This window comes from Epinephelus fuscoguttatus, linkage group LG17 (assembly GCF_011397635.1).
Source record: "Epinephelus fuscoguttatus linkage group LG17, E.fuscoguttatus.final_Chr_v1".
Classification (NCBI taxonomy): domain Eukaryota; kingdom Metazoa; phylum Chordata; class Actinopteri; order Perciformes; family Serranidae; genus Epinephelus; species Epinephelus fuscoguttatus.
In genome coordinates this window covers 14,894,324-14,919,341 of record NC_064768.1, presented here as the reverse complement: position 1 = coordinate 14,919,341, position 25,018 = coordinate 14,894,324, and the positions used below count along the sequence as shown (strand labels likewise).

General features: G+C 41.5%; 1 protein-coding gene across 5 annotated transcripts; it reads left to right on the top strand.

Moving 5' to 3' along the window:
* The first annotated feature begins 1,001 nt into the window (after positions 1-1,001).
* On the top strand, positions 1,002-24,465 carry ago3b (argonaute RISC catalytic component 3b). 5 transcript variants are annotated; one of them, XM_049601907.1, is made up of 20 exons: positions 1,002-1,151; positions 1,327-1,606; positions 7,407-7,587; positions 7,721-7,841; positions 8,474-8,682; positions 9,366-9,502; positions 10,614-10,748; positions 11,036-11,123; positions 11,223-11,370; positions 11,614-11,733; positions 11,820-11,963; positions 13,650-13,816; positions 15,605-15,789; positions 15,989-16,148; positions 16,347-16,437; positions 16,650-16,844; positions 16,952-17,086; positions 18,039-18,140; positions 18,504-18,703; positions 20,546-24,465. In XM_049601907.1, the coding sequence occupies exons 2-20, from the start codon at positions 1,588-1,590 to the stop codon at positions 20,652-20,654; spliced, it is 2,646 nt and encodes an 881-aa protein (XP_049457864.1). In that variant the 5' UTR covers positions 1,002-1,151; positions 1,327-1,587; the 3' UTR covers positions 20,655-24,465. The 5 variants fall into 5 exon arrangements, with proteins under 5 accessions (XP_049457864.1, XP_049457868.1, XP_049457865.1 ...); XM_049601911.1 differs by having other exon boundaries at positions 7,404-7,587; positions 11,820-11,942; positions 13,683-13,816; XM_049601908.1 differs by having other exon boundaries at positions 7,404-7,587; positions 11,820-11,942.
* The last annotated feature ends 553 nt before the right edge of the window (positions 24,466-25,018 follow it).

The window sequence follows — 25,018 nt, the reverse complement described above, 5'->3', positions numbered from 1 at the left end:
ACCGGACATAGTGGTGGTTGACAAGGAGCAGATTATGGCAGTTGTGGTAGATGTGGCAATCCCAGCTTACAGTAACATCAGGAAAAGGGAGCATGACTGAGAAGTACCAGGGGCTGCAGGAACAACTGGAGCAGATGTGGAAGGTGAGGTCCAGAGTTTTCTCAGTGGTAATTGGAGCATTAGGAGCTGTGACCCACGAACTGGAAGAGTGGTTCCAGCAGATTCCAGGTACAACATCTGTGTTCTCTGTCCAGTCAAGTGCAGTCCTAGGAACAGCTAAGATACTGCGCAGAACCCTCAAGCTCCCAGGCCTCTAGTAGAGGACCCAAGCTTGAGGACGACACATACCAGGGTGGCAGTGGCTCAGAAGGTAGAGCAGGTGGTCCACTTATCATAAGATGAGTAGCAGGTGGCACCATGTGTGGCACCCTTGGCCACCATGTGTCAGTGTGTGTGAGAATGGGTGAATGTTGCAACTGTAAAAGTGCTTTGAGTGGTCAGAAGATGAGAAAAGCGCTATACAAGTGCAGTCCATTTATTATTTACCATCGATGGTTTGATCTCTGGCTCTGCATGTCGAAGTTTCCTTGGGCTGAACCCCAAATTGCTCCTGATGACTGTTCCATCAGACAAAACTTCATGCAACAGAAATATGTGTTAGTCTCTGCTATTCTAATTCTGTATACTCTCAACCCCTCAGATTATATAGACTTAATTTACAGGTACAGTGGACCCTGTAGTGTTACATTGGTTATTGCAGGGGGTTGTTTCTGACTCTACTCAAAGTGCCCTTAAGTACAGTATATGAGTGCAAGTACTTTCCACCACTGATAAGTCGTACACACAAAGCAGTAACAGCCTTAAAATAGATACTAAAACATCTGCGTGGCTTTTTATGGTGTGGTCTTTTTTTTTTTTTAGCTGTGCTTTTATTTTGAAGGAGTATCGAGGAAGTTTTGTTTTTCTGTTCTCGCGATCTTTACATTACAGAGCGAGAGGGCGGTGTAAGTGCAGATTTCAGACCGGTTAGTTTCTCGCAGAAACCGAGTAGGACGCCGGGGTAGTCAGCCCCTCATATCTGTTTGATAAAGAAAAGGAACACCGGATTGTCACGTTAACCAACCGGGACGACAAATTCAGCCACTGAACCGGTAAATATCCATGTCATTCTTGTGTGTCGCGTTGCCAGTCAGTTGCTAGTTGTCGTCGGCTAAAGCTAACTATCGCTGTTAGCTTTACTACCGCCGTCAGTGAAATTTACTCAACTCCGTGTTTAAACTGTCACAAACATTTCCAACACTTAACATAATGTCGTTTTTCTTCCAGATACAACAGGAAAGACTTAAAAGGACGACGGTTGGGACATTTTGTATAACTTTGAGCTGTCAGTTGTGGTGAGGCAGGTCGGGGGAGAAGACTTCAGCCGAGGGGACCCCCGAGCGGCCCGGTTTCCTATCAGCGACCGAAGCCGGGGAGCAGGGAGCCGCGCAGCCGGGGAGCGGTGTGTCGGCCAGCGGATTCATACTCAAGTTTTTACGAAGAGAATTGATCACTGAGTGCCGGGTCATCCGGACAGAGACCTCATGAATGGAAATCGGAACAACAGGTGGGATCCCCCGACTAACCGCCATGCTTAATTTGGTGTTCAGGTGCGGCACTGGAGTTATTTGCAGACTGTGCAGTGCGAGACACAAGTTAGACCCCCATAGTTGAGCACTGGGGAACTGCAAGTTGATCTATGTGGTAAAATAAGTTGTCAGGCCATCGTGGACACTGGTGTAAAGCAGCTCAGCCTCGAAACTCAACTCAAATTCCCATCTCCGGCTCCAACAGACACTATGTACTGGGCTGATTGTTCCTCAGCGGTGTTTTACCGGTCATCTTTGCGCCTCGGTGTGTTTGTGTCTGTGTGTGCGTGCTCCAAACCAGTCTCACTGGTTACTTGCATTGTCTACGTCATTCTATGCCGGCTGTCAAAGGCAGGTGGTGATCCCGTCAGGTGTGCGTGAAGCCTGAGAGGCTGGCTCACTTTCAGAGAGGCGTGTGTGTGTGTGTGTGCTCATGTCTGCTTGAGGGGCAGCATTTCACACCAGCTGCTGCCATAGTTACCCTAGTTATTGAATGAAGTTCAGTTAACCGCTGCCTGTGTTAATTAAAAATCAATTGAGCATGGCAGGACATTAGTCAATTTACTTTCGTTGCCACGGGCCACAATTTGTGAGTCACAGCTTGTATATTATTGATGCTGTTGGGGGCAGTGATGAACTGGGAGGGAAAAAAGGAACCAAACTGGTCCACTGAAACTGACCCATTCATTCTCCATCCACTCCACCCATTTTCACCTAAGGGGCAAAACAGTATCAAATTTAGAAATTCTAAAGCAGTGTTAGACTTTGATTAATAGACTTATGTATATTTAATTCAGGTATTCTGGAAAAAAAGGCTGCAATTAACACACATTTTCAATATTATTTAAGTTGTAGTTATGTTTTTAATTACATACTTAATGGCTAAGTAAATAAAATGTCCAAAACTAGTAAAAATTTACATTATAATTTCCTAGTGGCCAAAGGGCTGTCTTTAAATAGCCTGTTGTTTTTTTTTTCTGACCAACTGACCAAAAACCCCTAAATATTCAACTGATATTGATATAAAACAGCAGATCCTCACATCTGAGAAGCTGGAGCCAATAAATATTTGGTCTTTGTTGAGCTGGATTATTAAAATTGTTGATTATTTTTTTGTCGCTTGTTTCTGCTCCAAACTTTGAACTTAACTTGTCATATTCTCCTAATTTCCTCACTGACTCATATGCATTCAACGCGTTATGTGGAGCTTTTTCTCTTCTTGAAGGCAGCGTCATGTTGACTTACACCAACCTTGCAAAACAACTTTTTTATGCTGCCTTAATAGGCCAGTCTTCCCTCTGAGGCTGAAATTCTGCATAATACGACACTGTGTCAGCTAATAAGATAAGATGTTGGAGCAATCTTCCTTTTTAATGAATTGAGAGTGTGAGGTACAAAAAGCAACATATTCACAGAGGTTTTTCTCAAAAGTACCACACAGATCGACCTCTGCTTTGTATTAAAATTCATCTTGCACACATCCCTCACCCATGTTTTATGTTCTCACACTCAGAGGTAATTCTTTTATCATTGGTTTGTCACGTTTTTTTGTTTGAATTTACCTTTTGAAAGTTGTAATTTTATGCATAATCTACCACCTCCCTGTGAAAAAAAAGGCCATTTAATGTCATGAATATTCACGTTTAGGTTTCCTGCCAGATCGAAACAATTTTTGGCACATTCTTTTCACAACTTTGCATAAAGTTAATTGTCTGTCTAGCTAAAGGCAAATGTTTCTACTAACATGTCAATTATTTTTTGTCCCACCAAAAACTGTTCCAAATACATATCATTTGTTTTCACAGAGCCCAAAGGTATATATAATATACATATAACAACATATAATTTTATAATGATCTAAAATAGAGAAAATCTGTAAATCCTCTCAACTGATAATGTTTTGGCATTTTTGGTCTTGAGTAGCTTAGGTAACGTCTTGCAGGTTTAGAGAGCATTTGTCCGCTCATGACTTGTGTTAAATACTTGAAGTCTGCCAGTTAGAGGATGTTAAAACAGCATTTATTTAAAAAATTACACATTTTTAGTCCTCTGCATTACAGTTGTGATGGCAGGACTGTACAATATTACATCACTGAAGTGCTCTCTTAAAGTGTGTGGGTTGAATGTCAGCTCCGTGTGGGCTGCTACTGGTTGTGTGTTGCATTTGTATGATGAAGCAGCCTGATAAGCAGTCATTAGTCTCTCCATTGTTGCTCATTCTACAGTGAACCTTTGTGTTTTGGGGGTCATTTCTGGTGCAGACGCTGCTTATCTGGCTTGTGCGTAGTTGAGGATGTTTTCCATAATTCCTCAAAGAAATGTAAGTTTGGATTCATCTTGTTGCCACTTTTTGATTTACTTTTTGTTAGTTTTTGAAAAAAAGTAAAAAAGAAAAGAAAAGGCACTCGTATGCAGACCACTTTCAACCTCGCAGTGTCTCATCAGGGTGGATATAGTACAAAAAGACTGAGTACACCTGGTGCTGAAAATAGATGATACAATGAAATTAAGCAGTATTGTATCATAATAAGGTAATCAATGATTACACCTAGCACAATTACATCAAAATAATCAACTAATCTGACTATAAAATTTAAGTAAAATATAGTCAAGAAATGTTTATTTCAATAGTTTTTGTCACCAGAGCTCCACAATGAATGAGACAAATGTATGTGCACCTGTTTTTCCTTCTCATGTCAGCATGCCTTTAGTTGCCATGGAGAAACTGTAGCAACATTGGTGCTATTGCCATGGGAACGGCACAGGGGAGGAAGCGACCTGGGTACGCATCAGCAGAAAGTGTAGCGTTTTACTGAATGATGCCTCATTACAGCAGGTTCAGGGTCAGCCCTCGACCCTGACTGGAGCTGAAAGACAGATTTATTTTTTCCACCCACAGCTGGTCTATCCCACTTTACGGCTACAGTCATCATTCATGCTTTTTTTCAGCCGCACACTGTATTTTCTGTCATCACAACAAAGTGCACGTCTTGCTATTTTAACAGCTCAAGCTCAGTATGCAGACTGTATGTCATGTAGTTCATTGTGAGTACGTGTGTGGATCCTCTGAGTCACATTTATGGAAATTGTGTGGTAGTATTTTTTTTCACTGAGTACTTTCCAGTTTGGCATTTCTGAAATTTGGTGTCAGATTGGCGTGGTGTGTCACCCGCCTACTTCTCCTGTCGTCTGGCAAAGGCCATGTCAGTCAGGAGAAGTCTGTGACCGCTGAGCTGGTCTTTATTTAAAATGTCACCCAACTCTGGAACCTTTTTAGTACGGTCATTATCAGATTGACGTGGGGAAAACAACGTCAGCCCGTTAGTTTCAGTTTTGTCAGTTTGACATGAGGCAATCTTTAACGTCCCTGACCATCTTCAGTCCCAGCACCCGCCGTCTGCTCTTTCCTCCTTATTAACCACTTCCTTCCTCTCAAAGCTTGTATGACAGGGTAGAATTCAACAATGGTTACTGGTTTGGGCTCTATTTCAGCTATTTTAAGACATTGAATTATGGGACACAGATAGTGTATGGCTGGGTGACATATTGATTTTATCTTGATATTATGATATGACTCTAGATGTCGTCTTAGATTTTTGTGTGTTGTCTTTTCCTGGTTTTAAAGGCTGCATTACAATAAAGTGATGTAATTTTCTGAACTTTGTTTTATTAATTGCTTTGATCCGCTTAGTCATTATATCCACATTACTGATTATTATTTATCAAAAATTTAAATATATATAAATATTTTGTGAACGCACCAATAGTCAACACTTTAATATTGTTGCAGTATCAATATTGAGGTATTTGGTCAGAAATATTGAAATAAAATGTTAATATCTGATTTTTTTGATATTGCACAGCCTTATTAAGAATTGACATAAATGCCGATAGTTGCTTGGTTGGTTTATCGATTGGATTTTAGGATTATGTGTGTTGTTACACGTTGGGGATCAGAAAGACACTAAATGCTTAACAAATGCTCAGGGCAAAAACACAAAAAACTAGAGGTTATTTGTTGCTATTGGAAATAAATACAACAAAATTCATTTGTGCTGAAAAACGTAAACCTCAAGTCTTACATTAAGATGATAAATCTGAAATATTGAGACAAAATTTATCTTACATCAAGCTTACAATATATATGTATTTTTTTGGCCACTTGGGGGCAGCGCAACAGGCTATAAACCCAAGACATGGGAATTAATAATTACAATTTTATTAATACCAGTGTCCTTATCGATTATGCTCATCGGTCCAGTTTCTTTACTGATTCTTGATCTGTTTACTGTGTGGGGAAAAAACATAGGCCTACATAGGTTTCCAGCATCAACCCAACAGTTAGGCTATATTGTCTCTGAGTATGAAGACAGTTTAGAAACAGAGTGGACCAATAGTCTGTCGTCATCTAAAATGGATGAAAGGAGAGAAAATTTGTGCAGCGTTTGATTTCATTTAGGTGTTCTCAATCAAAGAAAAATCCTCTAAGCCTGCCTGCATGGTGCTAATGATATTATAACAGAGGATATTTACCCTCGATAATGAATTTCCTGATCAGTTGGGAGGCAGTGGCACTTGTGTATGTAATTTAAGCCCATGTTATATAGAAAGATGTTTCAGCATATTGGCAGTGATTCAGTCCTTTCTTGAAATAATCATTTTACAGACATGACAAGCAGCACTGTTGTAATCTTTCCTCATGAAATGAGGCATGTTTCTTCCTCTCTTCAATGACTTATTCTTGCTGCAAGTTTCCAGCAACAAGCGTAGATGCAGGAGTTTGATGTCACTGTTGTGCAATGTGTGACTTTAAGAAAAACATACCAGAATAAATGAAAGGAGTTCATAAGCTAGGAGGCATAAGATTCTGGTGGGTTGGATAATTTGGAACCAGTTTCTTGATTCCCATCCCTAGTGAACACACCATTGACATGTTTTCACCTATCACCTTAAGCCTGATTTATGGTCCTGCGTTAAATCAACGAAGTACCTATGTCGTTGTCGTGATGCTGTCGTGAACCCTTCGAACTTCTCCGTCACTCCATTTTGTCGCGGTGCAATTCACCGCCAGAGCGGTAGGGGGCTGCATTCCTTTCCTGAATGGTTATCGTCGTCTCTAGTTGATTCTTTGTTTAGCTTCCGGCTTTTCTGGTCACAGTGAACAATGGCGACTGAGAGAGAGAGAGAATCTTGCTGGAGTTGGAGTTGGTGGATGTCGAAGAAAGTATGTTAATACTGCAACATCTACATCGCAAAAGAAGATGTTTAAAGATGGCAGGGATGGAGCAATCTGGAAATACGGAACTGGAAATGCGTTGCTACCAAGCAAACCAATCACAGCCTTCTCGGTCTGCGCTGGGTCTGCGTCGCCTCGACGTGTAGTTACATTTTTTGGGAGATGCACGTCAGGCCACGCCGGGGGCTACGGCGAGCCTCCTGCGTAGCCACGTACCCTACGATATAGGTACGTCGTTGATTTAACACAGGACCATAAATCAGGCCTTATAGTCAACATAGCAAATGTGTCAGCAAACAGTTGTCTACCTATGTCCAACAGACATGGAGCAACATGAAAATTTGAGTCTAATTTTCACTCTCCTTTTAGCAGCTTTACATATTCACATTAAATGTATTTGAATCATCAAGGTAGATACTGTAATGTACAATTATATCAAAATGATCATTAAACAGTTTTATGATTAAACAGTAGAGCCAGAGTGTGATGTAAACAGTTGTTTCTTGGTACTTATTTATTTTTGGCTCGTCTTGTTGCAGTAGCCGTTGGAGCAGCCGCTGAAGCACAAGCCCTTTTTACGTTGCCACGGCGACCTGGCTATGGCACCCTTGGGAAGCCCATCAAGCTTCTGGCCAACTGCTTCCAGGTGGAAATACCCAAGATCGACGTGTATCTATATGAGGTGGACATCAAGCCTGATAAATGTCCTCGTCGGGTCAACAGGTAACAGGAGAGACTGAAACTGGTTTTAGGTCTTCAGGTGGTCTTAATAAACAGATTGCTTTTAGGAGTGCGGACTACTTAATTCTCTGTGGACATCTATCACAGATCTAGCTAACACTATGTGTCTTCTCAGGGAGGTGGTGGACTCCATGGTTCAGCATTTCAAGGTGACCATCTTTGGCGACTGTCTGCCAGTTTATGATGGGAAGAGAAGCCTCTACACAGCGACCCCACTCCCCGTTGCCACCGGAGGGGTAAGACTCTACTCCCAAGTTTGGATGCTGGTGTTTTGTGTTGTCTGGGCCGACAAAAAAAAACATAGTTTAGCATGAGAAAGAATGTCAAGGGCACAAGTGTGGTGTGGATGGCAGTCAGCCATTGTCTTGTCTTCTTCTTGTGAGTGTTACAGCAAAGTTTAAGACAGGGCCAGGTATTGCACATAATTTCGTCGATTCCTCTAGATCTAACACTAATAATGCGAGGAATTCACACACATTTATTGCAATGTTTGATGAATTTCTGTGTTTGCACTGCTGTGGAATGAGGGCGGACTGGTTAGAACATTGGCTTCAGACTCACTCTGCTGTTGCAGCATCTCTCACTGGCATATACAAACAGGTTTCAGTGATACCAGCATGAAGGAGCATCGACTAAAATGTGGATTTAGCCTCAGAAAAAAGCAGAGGAACCCAAGAGGAGTGGTGCAAACGGCAGTACCAGTGATGTCATAGTTAACAGTGTCAATCCTCAGGCTCCTCAGTCAAAGAACGTTTACCTTACTGAGGAGAAGCAGCAGCAGTCCAAAGACATATTGAAAGCTATCTGGGGGTGGAGGCTTTATATTCGTCAATCAGTAGGCCACAATAACCCTTGTTTTCCTCTACAGGTGGATCTGGATGTCACCCTGCCAGGTGACGGTGGGAAGGACCGCCCATTTAAAGTCACCATTAGGTTTGTGTCACTGGTCAGCTGGCACATGCTGCATGAAGTCTTGACGGGACGTGGTGTGGCCCAGCCAGTGGACCTGGAGAAACCGATCAGCACCAACCCCGTTCACGCCGTGGACGTCGTCCTTCGACACCTGCCCTCCATGAAGTGAGTTTTTCTCACTAGACCATCTCAAGATTTGTTTTCCACCAATAGGAATATTTTAAAAGTATAGTAAAGAGATTCAGATCCCATGCATGAGAAAGTTTGGTTAAATATTTTGCTTAAAACCTCCGAGTAATTAAGACTGATGGCTACTGAACTGCACTGTAGTTCAACATTGCCATGTCACAGTTTTCCTCATCAGTGACAGGAAGACTAAGAGAAGAGTTTGATCTAAATGGCGCTGAATTAAGCATGAGAAGTGTATTACTTCTGGTCATGAAATATGATCCAGGGATAGTTGCATTTGGGAGCTAATGTACAGCTCCCTTAATTTATTATGCAGTATTTTAACCACAGTGTGGTCACATATTGTAACAGGTGCAGTTTGGTGGAAACTGCACCCTACAGTGGATGTATTTTTAGTATATTAGGTGGCCCAAGTGGGATTTCAATACAACAGGGACATAAGGATTAAAAGCATCTTTTATGTAATCTGCCTCAAGACATGTCATTTGGTGAATCCATTAACCAAAATAGCCTTTAGTAACATGAACGAACCTGTAACTTGGGCAGCGCTTGTGTTATGCTGCACCCTGTGAACCACACTGGGAATGCAACTCAAAGCACGGGTCAAGTTTTATTTTATTGCTCTACTAACCTTTGTGTCACCTCTCTGTCATCATCAGGTACACGCCTGTCGGACGATCCTTCTTCTCTTCCCCAGAGGGCTATGACCACCCGCTAGGTGGAGGGAGAGAGGTGTGGTTTGGCTTCCATCAGTCAGTGCGGCCGGCCATGTGGAAAATGATGCTCAACATTGATGGTGAGAAAACATTTAAAGGAATAGTTAGACAATGTGGGAAATATGCTGCTGTCAGAAACAGTCTGCTGAGAGTTAGATGAAAAGATCAATGATACACTCATGTCTGTGAAGTAAACACTTAACCATAGTGATTTCAAAGTTCAGATCACTGAACAGGGATTAAAATGAACTAGTTCACATTCATAGTTAATAAGATTTTATTTCTGTGAACTTAGTTCAAAATTAGAATTATGATGATCTTTTATGCACAGATGTTTCCCAAGATCAGTCAGATGCTTCAATTTGATGTGACGTTCTGACTTGTTTTAAGCCGTCAGGCAAAAATTTAAAAAGTGAATTTTTTTCCATGACAATCAGTTGTTGACATTGTCTAGAGTTTCTGTTTCACACATGTACTCTACTTGGTTTAGGCAAGTGTGGTGCCTATGTAGAGCTGGAGAGGAGGCTGGACATGACGTGGATTACACCATATTCACGTAGCCGGTTTTTCATTTGGTCATAAACAATTGAGTCTTTTGCCGTCTCTTTAATATGTCTGACCGTTTCGGCTGTGGCTCTTACTGACAGAACTTCTCAAATCTTGTCATCTCAATAGTTAGACATTTTTGTTGGCATCTCCATGTAAATGACCCTTCTTCTTCACCCTCGGGTGTATGTTTCCTTTGAGTTTTGAGCGAGCGATACAAACGTCATCAACACGCCCATTAGCTCGATGTTAATTCTCTGTGATATTTACACATGGGCTCAAACAGACATTACATGGGCTTTGTACTAGGGGGCTGGCAGAGTGATTCAGACATTTGCGTGTTCACATCCAGCTCCTCAGGGTAGTGGCTTGATAATTTCAGGTTTTAGCTTTAGTGAGCCTTAGCTGTGCTTGCAGGCAGATTTTGTTACCTTTGGACAGGGCCACGCTAGCTGTTTCCCACTGTTTCCAGTGTTATGCTAAGCTAACTGGCTGCTGGCTGTCAATCATATGAGATGATGAGAAGATTAATACCATTTGGCCCCAAAGAATAATCTGAGCGCCTCATCAAATAAACCTTCATCCACCTCCACTGTTGTTAATACCCCAGTGATTGACAGTGTGACCTCTTCTTGTTCGTTTCAGTGTCAGCCACAGCTTTTTATAAAGCCCAGCCGGTCATCCAGTTCATGTGTGAAGTCCTGGACATTCACAACATTGACGAGCAGCCCCGCCCCCTCACTGACTCCCACAGGGTCAAGTTCACCAAAGAGATCAAAGGTATGTGACCAAGGAAAGGCATTGTCTGTTGTCACTGTGCTGCAGTACGAGACCTTTCCCTGTATGGCTTTGTGTGTTGTTGTGTAGGAAGCTGCTGTAGCTGTTTGATGTGGCAGTAGACTATTCAGTGTTAGGTGCTTTGTATGCTTTGACAGTTTATTTGATGCATAAACAATTAACAGATAAAAGTTGAATCTCGGTGATGTCGGAAATTAAGCCTATTCTCTGTGTGAATAAAAGTTTTAATTACTTAAATGTTGCTGATGCATATTCCACCATCTTCACAGGTCTTAAAGTGGAAGTGACACACTGTGGAACCATGCGTAGGAAGTACAGAGTCTGCAATGTAACACGACGCCCTGCCAGCCTCCAGACGTATGTTCTCTACATAGCACCCCAGTAGCTGTTAACCCACAATCAAAACTGTCATTGGCTCACATTAACAGGAGATTCTTGTTGCCTTCAAATCCACAGATTTCCGTTGCAGCTTGAGAGCGGTCAGACAGTTGAACGTACAGTGGCGCAGTACTTCAGGGAGAAGTACAGCCTGCAGCTTAAGTACCCCCACCTGCCTTGTCTGCAGGTGGGCCAGGAGCAGAAACACACCTACCTGCCCCTGGAGGTAAGGACAGGTGATCATTGAATGATTTCACCATCAAATGTTGGTAAAATTTGTGTTTGGAAGTCAAATAGTTGTGGCTGGTGACTTTTTGAGACTTTCACTGTAAAAAATAATTCAAAGTTTTGAATGAAGTGAAACCAGTGAAGTTAAACCACATGGTATTTCAGTGTGACTGTCAGGCTCAGTAATCCATCCTGAATGAAAGATGGATTAACCTGGATTGATGTTTTTTTCCCCATTTAGGTGTGTAACATTGTACCTGGTCAGCGGTGCATAAAAAAACTAACAGACAACCAGACGTCGACCATGATCAAAGCAACAGCCCGCTCTGCACCAGACAGACAGGAGGAGATCAGCAGACTGGTGAGTTCCTCGGACAAAAGATTAAACAGCATCAAATTTGTTTTTGTTTTTTCGTGATAAATGAAGATAATTTTCTCTTCTCTCAGGTGAGGAGTGCAAATTACGAGGCCGACCCTTTCGTTCAGGAGTTTCAGTTCCGCGTGCGCGATGAGATGGCTCAAGTGACGGGCCGCGTCCTGCCGGCCCCCATGCTGCAATATGGCGGCAGGGTGAGCTCTGAACCATTTATGGTACCTTCCCTTTAAATCACGCTTCATATGCATGTGTGTGTTTCAACATGTTTCTGTGTGTTTGAGGCAGCAGGGTTTCCTCCAGTTTGTCAGGGAAGATGCAGAGGTTTGACTAATAATCCTGACATCTGGACATTTTCAGTGCCAAATCCAAAAACTCAGATATTATGATCCTTTAGTAGTGATCAGTAACATGTGTTGTGGAACTCATTAAAGTTTGGGTAAAGTAAAATCAGTGATTTCTTTCTTAACACATTATACATGTTAGAAAATACTTGTTAAAATCATGTGAACGACACACTACCTCCCTGTGGAGTTCTGAAATCATGGCTCGATGACATTCTGGAGCTATCCTTAACAAAACCCCTTCTCAACATATAAAAATGTACATTAGCACGCATAGTATCAGTGTTGTTCTGTTCATCCCCTGTGTGTGAGCAGCAAGTTCACTATGTTCCAAAAGCTCTCTTAAGTCTTTCAGTCTAATAAACACATGAATAAACAACTGTTTAATGCCACAGTCATATGAACACAAGCAAATAGCCGTCGCTAACATACCATTCAGTCTTTTCAATCTGAATCCGCTACCCGGTGTGAGCTTTGTGCTGACTTCAGCTGCGTAAGCTAGGTTGTCGCCATGCAGCGGCTTTCACTTATTGGCTCGAAGGGTGTGTGCTGTATTACTATAGACTTTGTTTCTACTGGGTTAGCTGCCAACAAGAGTCTGTTGCTTAGCAGCGGCTCATTTTTAGGCTTGGTATCTTTAGTCTGCCCAGGGTGAACGAGGCAGATCTCTCGTCTTCAGGGAGAATAGCGAAAATTATGATACAATGACGGATGATTGACGGAGTTGGTGAGATAAATGTGCAAGATAATGTTTATCTTGTACAAAAAAAAAAAAAAAACGCGACTGCTCCAGTACCGATAGCAGAACCGTTAAGGTCAGAGCTTATCAATACTGCGGTCTTGAAGAATATAGCCCCGGGGCTCGTTCAATACCGGAGTTTGGTACCCATCCCTACCGCTAACACCACCAGCGTACCAATTTTGAGACCTCCTATTGTATACTTGGCGTTTTATTCTATTCAAATTTAGCTGGATGGTTTATAATATGTTTCTGTGATGTGACAGACTCAGAACACATTTATTTTAGCTTTACCCAGACTTAAATCAACATGACCAAAATTCAAAAATGAGCCACACTTGAGCAGTAGAACACATTTTCTGTGAGGAAGCCCTGTGATTTCACTCTATTGTTTTATTTTTTCACATTCGATGTGCTGACACTGTAAACCATAATTCTCTCTGATCACATCTCTCACATCTTTTCTTTTACTTTTGGAATTTGCTGTTTTGATATTCTTTAACCCATGCATGTTGTTGCAGGAGATCATATGTATAGAAGCAGTTTTAATTTAAAAGCTATCTCTGTTTTGCATGTCTGCCATAAAAACACGTTTCCTTGCAGTACACACTAAATGCATGACCCAAATCAGAGCATGCAAAGACAATACTTGAAAATGTATTTGTCTCTAATGCCACGATCAGCCAATCAGTCAATCTCAGCCTGTTAAATAATCAGTAGCCCTTGATCTTATCATTCCACTGGCTGCCTGAATCCTTTGACTCTTTGAATCCATACATTGTCTGTGTCCTTTGTACTGTGCGTGTCTGTGTGATTGCCAGCCCCAGCAGATCAACCCTGCACTGTCGTTGCAGAACCGCACGGTGGCCACACCCAGCCATGGGGTGTGGGACATGAGGGGGAAGCAGTTTCACACTGGAGTGGAGATCAAGATGTGGGCCATCGCCTGCTTCGCCACCCAGAGGCAGTGCCGAGAAGAGATCCTCAAGTGAGTTCATTGAAATGAATGTTAGTGGTTAGTTAGGTTAGTTGGAGTGGTACAACTAAAAGAAAAACAGATTTAAGGAAAGATAATACACGTGTTTGCATGTGTAATAAAAAAGGCTTCAAAAACTATAAAGAAAGAATCACATTTAAAGAAACCAGTCAGGAAAACAAGGTCAATACAGATTATTTTTCTTTATTAGAATCACAGACTTTCTGGCCATAGATCACAATAAACTAAGGCTGCGGCCGGAAAGTCTTTTTTGCTTTGGAAGGTTCCTATCTGAGTGAAATGACCCGGAAGTATTTTAGTGGCCGCCATGATAAGAGCTGTTCGAATTCTCTAAACACGAAGGAAAGGAGGTTCAATGCTTCCTTTCAGATCTCCTTTAGCATAGGATACAGGATAGGATACCTTCCTAAGTGATAGGAAAGGAGATAATTTAATCCCACAATGCTTTGCGGGAGCAGTATTTAAAGCGACCGACCGTTCATGGAGACAAAGGAATAAACCCAAAGAAGTAGGTGAAGAGGAAGAACGAAAGAAGCGACGAAAGGTAAAGAAAAAGAACAACTGGCTCTCAGCATGACTGAAAAGTCATGGAGATCACCATGTAAGTCACCGTTACATGAAGCTTTGCCCATCTCAAGCCATAACTTGATAATATGCGTAACATGATATGTTCCAAACTCTCAACAATATGTTAAACCCATGCGAACTATAAACGTCACGCTACTGTTGTAACATTACCCAATTCAAGTTAATATTGTAGTGTAAGATATGCTCAGTGTGCATTAATCATGTCACTATTTGAGCATTGTTGAATCGCCAGCTTTTAGCAATATCATTGATTAATTTTTCCATTTAGGCAGAAGATATACTGTTAATTGCACAGGTGCACCTTCATCCCTATGTATGCTCTTGTTATTTGTTCTTTCCTTTTTTTCTGTGTTGTTATTGTTACTAATATAATGAAAAATCCAATAAACACAATTAAAAAAAAAAATAAAATAAAAAATAACTTCAAGGCACAATCGTGTCAACATTTCAAGGTGTTTACTGAGTTTTGTGGTTGTTTTTAAACTGTTGTAAGCAAATGACAGATGATGATTGATTGGCATATTAACACAGAAGTTTGTGTTTCAAGAAAAAGGGATATGAAACGTTTTTATTTAGATGTTTTTAATTCAACATGTTTGCAACTTAAGAATGATATGTACAGTAGTAGATTTGTAAGCCTAACATATTTGCCTCTCTTGCATACACTTGAACATTTGTGATAAATAATCACAATGATTCAGGAGGGTGAGTGTGAGCAACCATTTTCAGCGTTTCAGTTGTGTGACTGCCTATCTATCTTTTTTAATTCAATTCAGACGTTGGTAATTAAGTCATATTTTTCACTGTGCTGTCCACATTTATATAGCCTGCATGAAGCAACATAGTAAGTAGGCATGGGGCGGAGTATCTGAGATGCGCTTTTTGTAGTCCATCTAAACTAAACTGTAGTTTCACCACGGTCGGCCTATGTCACTGACATCCGCCGTCGCATGATGTTGTAACCCAGCGTAAGTGCGGTCAGATTTTCTCAGCTCCGCGGTCCTCTTTTTTTTCCTTATGAATTCTCCTACTCATCTTTCCTTGACCTCGTGACGTTTCCCACCGAGGTCAAGGAATAATGATTAGGAATAGACGATAGGAGGGACTTTCCGACCGCAGCCTAATACTCTGCTGGCAGTGACATTAAAAACAAATTTTCATGTTTTATAATTTCTTTTTCCTCATGCTCAGGAGCTTTACTGACCAGCTGCGTAAAATCTCAAAGGATGCTGGGATGCCGATTCAAGGTCAGCCATGCTTCTGTAAATACGCCCAGGGAGCCGACAGCGTGGAACCCATGTTCAGACACCTGAAGAACACCTATGCTGGGCTGCAGCTCATCATTGTAATCCTGCCTGGGAAAACACCGGTCTATGGTATGAAAATAACTATCTCTAATCCAAAAACACTAACAAAAATGAAGAAGTCAGTGTGTATAGAAAAGTTGGATCCTAACCTCTGACCTCTACCTGTTGTAAAGACAAAGAAAGTAGTAGTGAAGTTTGTGAGGCATTTAAGTGCATACAATAAACAATGATTGCAGAGTTGAAGGAATATCTTATCTCTGGTCCACAGCTGAGGTGAAGCGGGTGGGTGACACCCTCCTTGGCATGGCCACTCAGTGTGTGCAAGTGAAGAACGTAGTGAAGACGTCCCCACAGACCCTCTCAAACCTCTGCCTCAAGATCAACGTCAAGCTGGGAGGAATCAACAACATCCTGGTTCCACACCAACGGTAAAGTTTACATAGCACAAGTTGCTGCCGGGGCTTATTCGCCTTTTTTCTGTAGCATTTAAAGATATTTCTTTCAGCTAGTCACATGCTGAGTTAAGATGGCAGGTCAGGCTATCTGACATCTCGTTGTTGAGAGACTCTGTGGCATCATGACTGGTTGGTCGTAGGATAATTTTGTGTCTCTATTTTTCTGTCCAGACCCTCTGTATTCCAGCAGCCTGTCATCTTCCTTGGGGCTGATGTCACTCATCCTCCAGCAGGAGACGGGAAAAAGCCATCTATTGCAGCGGTGAGACTTGTTTCCTGTATGATTTTTAGGGCCAAATTTGAGTGGTTTATAACATAACAACTGTAATTTAGTTTTATTCATTGTATTATTTACATACTTTTGTGTAAAAGCTAATATTTGTCTCAGAATTGTTTCTTTATTGCACTTATGTTGCCATGTTTTTACATATAAAAGAATTTCTGACCCATCTAAATGATATTGTGCTTCTGCAGGTGGTAGGCAGCATGGACGCCCACCCCAGCAGGTACTGTGCTACAGTGAGGGTCCAGAGGCCCAGACAGGAGGTCATCCAGGATTTGGCCTCCATGGTGCGGGAGCTCTTGATCCAGTTTTACAAATCGACCCGCTACAAGCCAACCAGGATCATCTTCTACAGGGATGGAGTGTCAGAGGGACAGTTCAGACAGGTGCTCTCTTTTTCTTCCCTTTTTGCAGAAATCTTACATATCTCTACACAAATAAAAACATATTATTGCTAATTACTCATCAAGTCAAACTGTATTTTTCTGTGTAGGTGCTGTACTATGAGCTGCTGGCCATTAGAGAGGCTTGCATCAGTCTAGAGAAGGAATACCAGCCGGGGATCACCTACATTGTTGTGCAGAAACGCCATCACACTCGTCTCTTCTGTGCAGATCGCAATGAGCGGGTGAGTGAGGAGTGACGATATTAATGGTGCTCTGAGAATCTCGTAGCTATTATGGATGCCTACTCTGTTTAATTGAATCCAGTCACACACACACACTTACACATATCACATTAGCCACAACTGGCTGGACTGTGTAATGGACAATTTTATCTTAATTTAATGTCTATTTGTGCACTTATTCTATTTGAACGTATTTTATTTTATGTCTATTTTATTATGAGCCCCTGGACAGCTGAATTTCTTTTCAGGATTAATAAACTTCTTTCTACTCTATTCTAAAATCACAACATCATAAATTCAAGTAAGATTTTGAAAGAGTTTCAGCAGTGTGAAGCGTAAAAAGAATTTCAGGCTTGTATCAGGAAAGTTGGAGCTAGTTAAAGGCTGAAGTGAACAGGTGTGTTTTTAGCTTTCTTTTGAAAATATTTAGTGAGCTGGCTTCCCCGATATCTGTAGGTAGTGTGTTCCATAGCTTTGCAGCGTAATTGACAAAGGCCGCATCTCTGATCTTCTTCTGCCTGTTGGCTGGGATCCTCCAGTAACCAGCAGCATATCATGGTGTTCTTGGAGGCAAATACTTAACAAGGGACTCGGCAATGTAGCTTGGTCCTAGCCCATTTAGGTATTTATATATAAGGAGGACCTTAAAATCAATTCTAAATGTAACAGTGAAGTCAGTTTTGAATGTGCTGAGGTCTCTCTGTGTTTTTTTGGGAGGCCAGTAAAAAGTGCATTACAGTAGTCAAGCTGGCTCTTTTTCATTTAGAAATGGACGTACCTTAACTACGTTTCTGGGATGGAAAAATTATGTTTTCGTCACCTTGTTAATGTGGGAATTGAAGCTTAGATCTGTTACCTACCAAAAGGGAAAAATGGAGATAGAGAATGCTTTGATATTAGGGTCAATGCTGGGGCCTGTTCTCTTAAATCACTTTGTTAAATTTCCTCTCAGGTTGGGCGAAGTGGAAACATTCCTGCCGGCACCACAGTGGACACAGACATCACCCACCCTTACGAGTTTGACTTTTACCTCTGCAGTCATGCTGGAATCCAGGTACGCTTCAGACCTTTAGGCAAAGTCACTGAAAACTTTGCCTCTGGAAAAAAAAGCATCAAGATGAAGATCTTTCATTTCATAGAGACTTGAATCATTGCAGGATGGACATATCAGTACTGTTAAAAAGTACCTCTGAGACAAAGACAGTGAAATGATTTTTTAAATATTTTAGGTAATTTACATACTCATATTTGAAGTCTGAGGCAGAATAACACGGTGCAGTAATTCGTCCTCGGCCACACAGCAGTGGTTGGATTATTAAAGGCTACATGGACAACAACTTCACCCACTCGTTGTTTGTCCTCTCTCCATGGAGCTGCTTTCTCTTGAGTATGATTAACTCGTCTCTCCTCCCCCCAGGGTACGAGCCGACCTTCCCACTACCATGTTCTGTGGGATGACAACTGTTTCACCGGCGACGAGTTCCAGCTCCTCACCTACCAGCTGTGCCACACCTACGTCCGCTGCACGCGCTCCGTCTCCATCCCAGCACCGGCCTACTACGCCCACCTGGTGGCCTTCCGTGCCCGCTACCATCTGGTTGACAAAGAGCACGACAGGTGGGCGGAAACTCTTAATTTAAAGCGAGATTACATTTGTGTGACAAAGCAAAAACATTTAACCAGAATAGCTTGTGAAAAAAATCAATATAAATGTGTTCAGAACATTTATTTTACAATAATGTAATAAAGTGTAAAGAAGTAAGCTTACACACTCACTGAGCTGATAACTATGGATGATGAGTATGTCTGAATAACTCTATTTGTAAGAAAGTAAAGGGGAACTACACCCAATTTAAAAAAAAATATATATATGTGGTATTCCTGTTGTCAGTCCAAAAATGCATGAACTACTCTCTCCCAAATCCAAAAACTGCCCCACAGACGATAGTTAGATTTCCATCTAAACATAGCGTAAATTTTAACCAAAAGAAAATAAACATTTATGTGCTTCTCCACCCACTCCTGTTTTGTGAATATTGGGAGTTGGTTCTTTGAAATAAGCAGCAGGTGGCGCTAATTCTCCAGTCAGGTACCAATATTGCAAACCCCAGATACACACTGGACAACTTATACAGCTCTGTGCTCTTGGAAGAGTTCTGGTAACTGCCCTATGTGGATAAGCGTGCTAAAAGTGACATCCAGTGACAGTGAGGAGCGCCTGCAGTGCCGGATGCCATGACTGTACTTCATCATTCATTCACTCTATCTGTTTCCATTTCGCTTAGTCACATTTACCTTTAATTATTCCCCATCTTTACCTCCTCTTGAAAGAGCTTCAACTCATGTTTTAATGCACTTTTAAAAATGCGAATAAAAACAAATGGATGATAACAAAAAAATTGGTAAAGATGCTTTAGATGACACTGAGAGCACCCAGGGGAATGATCTGAGTATAGACCTAGTCAGAAAACTGGCAACTGTTTTGAATTGTAGAGATATGTGAAATTGGCAAACTTGTTTATTTCTGTTGTCATGTCAAGACCTACAGCCAAACACTGTTGCCTGACCTGTACTGTGTTGCTGCAGCAGCGTCTTTGATAAACCAAATCTACCAGCATGGAAGCTAAACAATGCACTGCTGTAGACAAGGTTGTAGCAAGATGTATTTTAGCCATCTAAAAAAATCAATATAAGTTTAAGCGTACACTACATCTGGAATGTTTTCATTGCTTTACCTCACAAAATAGCTGATGGAGGCAGTGGTAGACTGGCAACTCCATCATTCAGTGAAGTAAAATGACTGCTTTAGTCAGTGGAGTCCGGTGGCTTTGAGATAACTGCATCGGTTCCCTGTTGGAAAGTGGCTAAAACTGAATCAATTGAGGCAGCATTTGCTCAGTGTTCATTGATTTGATGTATGTGATACAAGGGTTTTCTACCTGGAAGTTATTGTAAATCAACATTATGAGTCGATCTATATGGGAACGTTTTTGGTGTCAGAACTGAGAACACTACAACAGAATAAAGCTCATTTAGGTATAAAAAAAGAAAAACAATCTGTCTGTCCACAAAATCAGGCTCCCAGTCATTGTCTAAGGAGCAGCTCCAGACTTTATACTTGATGGCATCACAAGTTTGAGACTGGTTTCTGGCTTTGAGACAGTAGCTCATGTTTAGATGTACTGACTGAACTTTCCAAGGTCATGGAAGTAACATACAGGAATTCTTAATTTAGGTGGTGTTTACCTTTAATGGGGAATCATTTTCTACTTACATGTATTTTATTTATTTGTTTAATGTACGATGAAGTGTCTTGTTGATACTTTTTTATGTAGGAGGAATTTATTTGATACATTTTCCAGGAGGGATGTTGCAGTGCAGAGTCTGTAGACACTACTAAATGGCATCAATGTTCTTTGATACTGATTATTATTTACCTCTCTCATTTCCTGTTGACAGTGCGGAGGGCAGCCACGTCTCAGGGCAGAGTAACGGCAGGGACCCCACGGCGCTGGCCAAGGCTGTTCAGATACACCACGACACACTGACGACCATGTATTTCGCCTGAGCACCCTCCTCCGCTTCCCTCCATCTTTCCCAGCCAGTCTAAGTGTCTGACTTCCATCAGCCGCGTCGTCTCATCACGCAGAGCGACCCACCCCCCTGTCTTTGTGCTGATGCAGCTTCGGTCACTGGATCTCAATGACAACAATGACTGCGGCTGTGGGCTGCGTGAGGATATAATAAGCCAGAGAGGAGTTACAGCCACATTATGCAATTTGAAATCAGCCAATCGTTCCTGTGCTCCACGCCCATGCATCTCTCTACACCTACACCTCCTCTGCTGTATTTAAATCACAATGGATTCTGTCTCCTTTTTAAGAGCTCACAAGTCACATCCTCGCCTTCCTGTTTGACAGCAGCAAGTTTTATTTTATTTTTTTTGTGTGTGTTTAAAGAATGGCAGAGCAGCAGGGAATACAAAAACTGATTTTTTTGTTTTGGTGCATGGGTGGAAGAAGAACCAGTGAGGACACTGACGTGCTCCATAGCCTCACGCTGAGCCTGATGTTGCTAGTTTATATTGTAGACGGTTTTACATGTTTGTTTGTGTGTTTTTAGCTTGTCTAGATCCAATACTGTACGTGTTATTTCTCTGTCGAGCAAATGTGTGATTGCCATGGCAACCTGTTAGTCGAGTACGCTCGTTAAACACAAAAGCTTGGCCCTTTCTCTTCCCCTGAAAACGGCAGGCTGCCTTAGCGGTTACTCTTCTGTCTCCCTTTAAGCCAGTGGTTCCTTCACAGTCGTTCAGCCAGACAGTTAGAAGCATAACTCTGCACTCTGAACACAGACACTGAATGAAATCTTAATTTATATTTTTTTAAACAAAGCCACGTACAGCCATTGATGAGGCTATCGCTCGATGCCTTACTGCGAGGCGAGGTGCATAAAGACGACTGTTAGAACATGAGGCCATGGTTTTAAACCTCTCACTTATAGTTCAGCTTGTGTTATACCAAACGTTTCTTGAGTGTTTTATTCCTCTTGCTATTTATGAGTTTTTCTCTTTAACTTAAATTAACATTCAGCAATAGAGCAGACGGTTTTTTTCGCCTGACGACCACAAACCTTTTGACTTTTTCCCAGTTTTTACACGAGGAACTGACCAATTTTAGTTGTCATGAACTCCTTCAGTGCAATAAGGTGTTAACGCAGAGCGAGCAGGTTCAGTGGTGAATGTTTTCAGTGAGTATTCGTGTGGTAACATTGTTTTGTGAGTGAGTTTTGGCAAGTGGCGATGAGCTCGGATTCAGGAATGTGCGGTAGGACCGACGCTGCAGACGAGAGGATCAGCTGCGAGGTCTGATGGTGTTTGGAGAGATTAAACAAAGTGCCTGATCATGTTAGAGAGCGACCTGTCGGTTGGATGAAGGTTTTTAATCGTACGTAGGTTTGGGTGCCTCTGTCAATACATTTTGTGAAATGTTCTCAGAATCCCGGCAAACTGTAAAAACACTGCACTGCCTGACACACAGAGCTGGACTGTGGTTGGATCTCAACGCAAGCCACAAAAAGTTTGTGTGATTATTATAAAAAATGTTTTCGTGATAGGGAAACAGTTACCTCCATATCCACTTAGCGCTTTGTTTCCTTGTGATCACGAAATATTCTGTGATCAGAGTTCAGAAATCACTTAAAATTTTATCATCAAGAGAAACAAAACTTACAGTAGTTATAAAAGCGACAAACTGTTTTCTCCTTTAATCACAAAATGATTAGTGAATGATCACAGACCTCCCATTCTCGCAAAATAATGATGACTAAAGGAAATGCTCAATAATCATATAATCATTTACCCAAGTTCTTATTTCCTCCTCATTAAATATTGTCAGCCTGGTTTCTGAGCCTTTGAATTGCTGCACAGTGATTAATTATCTTGCAAAAACAAAGCTTGTTAAGTAAATATCTTACAGAAGAAAAACAAAAAGTATAGATAATCCCACTCGCTCAATAAGCAGCACTTACAGATGTGAATTTCTGAGCAGGTGTTGCATGCAGTCAGGTGCAGATGCATGTTCTCACTCGGTGCTCTGACTCAAAGACTCACTGTTCAGTTTCAGATTGTTAATCACCTGCTGTAGCTTTGTTACCTGTGTTTTCAGAGGATGTCTGAGGCCTGGTGTCTCCACAGCTGGTTTCAGTACCTTTACAGTTCTGAGTCGGGCTGCAAGTGATGATTATTTTCACCATCAGTTCAGTCAATGTGTGTTTTTTAGTCATATGCAGGGTTCAATTTTAATGTTTTTTTTGTGGCTTAAGATCTACTTGCCCAAAGTCAGTTTTTACTTACCCCAATACAAAGTGTTTTATTCATTAGCAGCCATCACATAACAACAAAGACTAAAGTCAGTTGTCTTTATTTAAGTAAATGAATTGGAACAAAAACGCTGTGTGTCATAGATGTGAGGCAACAAGCATTTTGCATATCGAAAATTGTGTGACAATCCCCCCTCTCCTTGTCCAGTGAGATGGACTTGTCCTACGGTCACAGGCGTCTTCTAACGCCACCTGACTTAAACACTGTTTCCAGGAACTTTGTTTTTACCTGCGGCTATTTTCTCGCGAGTGCCTGATTGGTTCTGCTCAGCGTGATGGCTCACTAGCTCACCATTTGCAAGATCAGGCAAGAGAGCTGCTAGATTTAAAAGCCCAATGTGGCATTTTGCTTGCCCCAGGCGATCATGCAGTCCTTATTGATGAACCCTAAGATGTCCTGTCTTGTCTGACCAACAGCCTGAAACTCCAAAGATATAGTTTACTCTCATATAAGACAAAGAAAAAAAAATGTCACAATTTCTGCCCCCTTTTTTTTTGCTTGAAAATTTCCAAAATGATCAATCAATTATCAAAGTGGTTGCCAGTTATTTTTGTTTATTAATTAGTTGAGTTATTGTTGCAGCTCTGCTTCTGCAACTTCTGAGACTTTTCCTAATAATACCTTTCTACTCTGGAGAAAACAGTATGTCATTATGCAGTGAAGAACAGATTTTCTACAACATTTAGACACATAGTCAGCTCATTGAGCTCACATTATAACTGAATAATTATCTGTGTATCACATCTGCTTGAAAGAATCCAACATTTTGAAGTTATCAGTAATGTTTATGCCTTTGATGAGTCATCGTCGACAGTGTTGCGATGCCCAGCCCTTGTGGGTGTTGTCTGTCACGGCCTTGCAGTACAGTTTAATACAGACGAAGCCTTCAGGTTTCATCACTCGGACCAAACCAACGTGCCTGGTCGGGGGTCGGGGGAGGGAGAGGGTGAGGGTGAAGGACTCTGGGGAGCCTTACAGCATCGAGCTGACGTGCTCTGCACTGCTAACTGTGCTTGTCACATGAACCAAACTGAAGCTGCTATGAGAAAACACATTTATTGAATATTTCATCAGACACATACAGGCTATATATTAATACAGAGAGATGAAGAGGATGATGGTATTTTACTGCACTTATAGAGATGTGTGTGTGTGTGTGTTTATGGTTGAACAGAGACAACGGTTAAACAATTTAATTCTCAGAATATCAGAAGCATTTGTCCCCCCGTGTGTTTGTCGTCACGTTGCAGCTGTTTCTTAATGTCACACATTACCAGCATTTGATTTTACTTGAAGATAATTAGTCGTGGGCATGTTTAACATTGTTGGCTAGTGCTCTGCTTGTGTTTTGGAAAGTCTGTACGGAGCCTTACGACCCTTTTAACGCCACGTACAGTAAATCGCCCTCTAGAGCCTGTCGGCAGGGCTTTGTGTCTTACAGTGCTGGACATCAGATGCCTTGTTTTTCTGCAAAAATAAAAGCATTTTTAAGTCTGAATTGAAATATATTTATATGTAGAGATATTAATGTGATGCACACACCACTTATTTTTTCTAACAGAGTCCTATTTGAAAGCAGAAGCTGTATGGAAATATGGTGTTTAATAATCATAGTGGTCGTTTTTTCCAAATTTTACGATGCAATAGGTTTACTCATGTGAAAAGCGATGTGTTTGCTGCATCGACCTGCTTTGTGGAGACTGACTGGGGGTTGTTTTGTGCTGCGAGTGGTCGGATGAGCCGTCAACCCTCCTCTGCAAAGATGACCTGTGAAGACCTCCCTCTGCTGTTAGTTTATCATCTCAAACGCTCGTCAAAGAAGACTTTGATCGAGACATTTTTCGGTGCGTGTGCTGCAAACAGCATTGAACTTTTTAAAATTCTTCTTGCATATTCATGTGAGGAGGAGGAGGGTTGAAAGTTCATCCTCGCACAGATTTTGTCCGTTAAGACTGTGCCTTTCCTGATGGTGCTGAAAAAAATGAGTAAATCAAAGAAATCTTAACTTTGAGAAAAGGCGCTGAGGCCTGAGTCTACATTGATAAGTATAT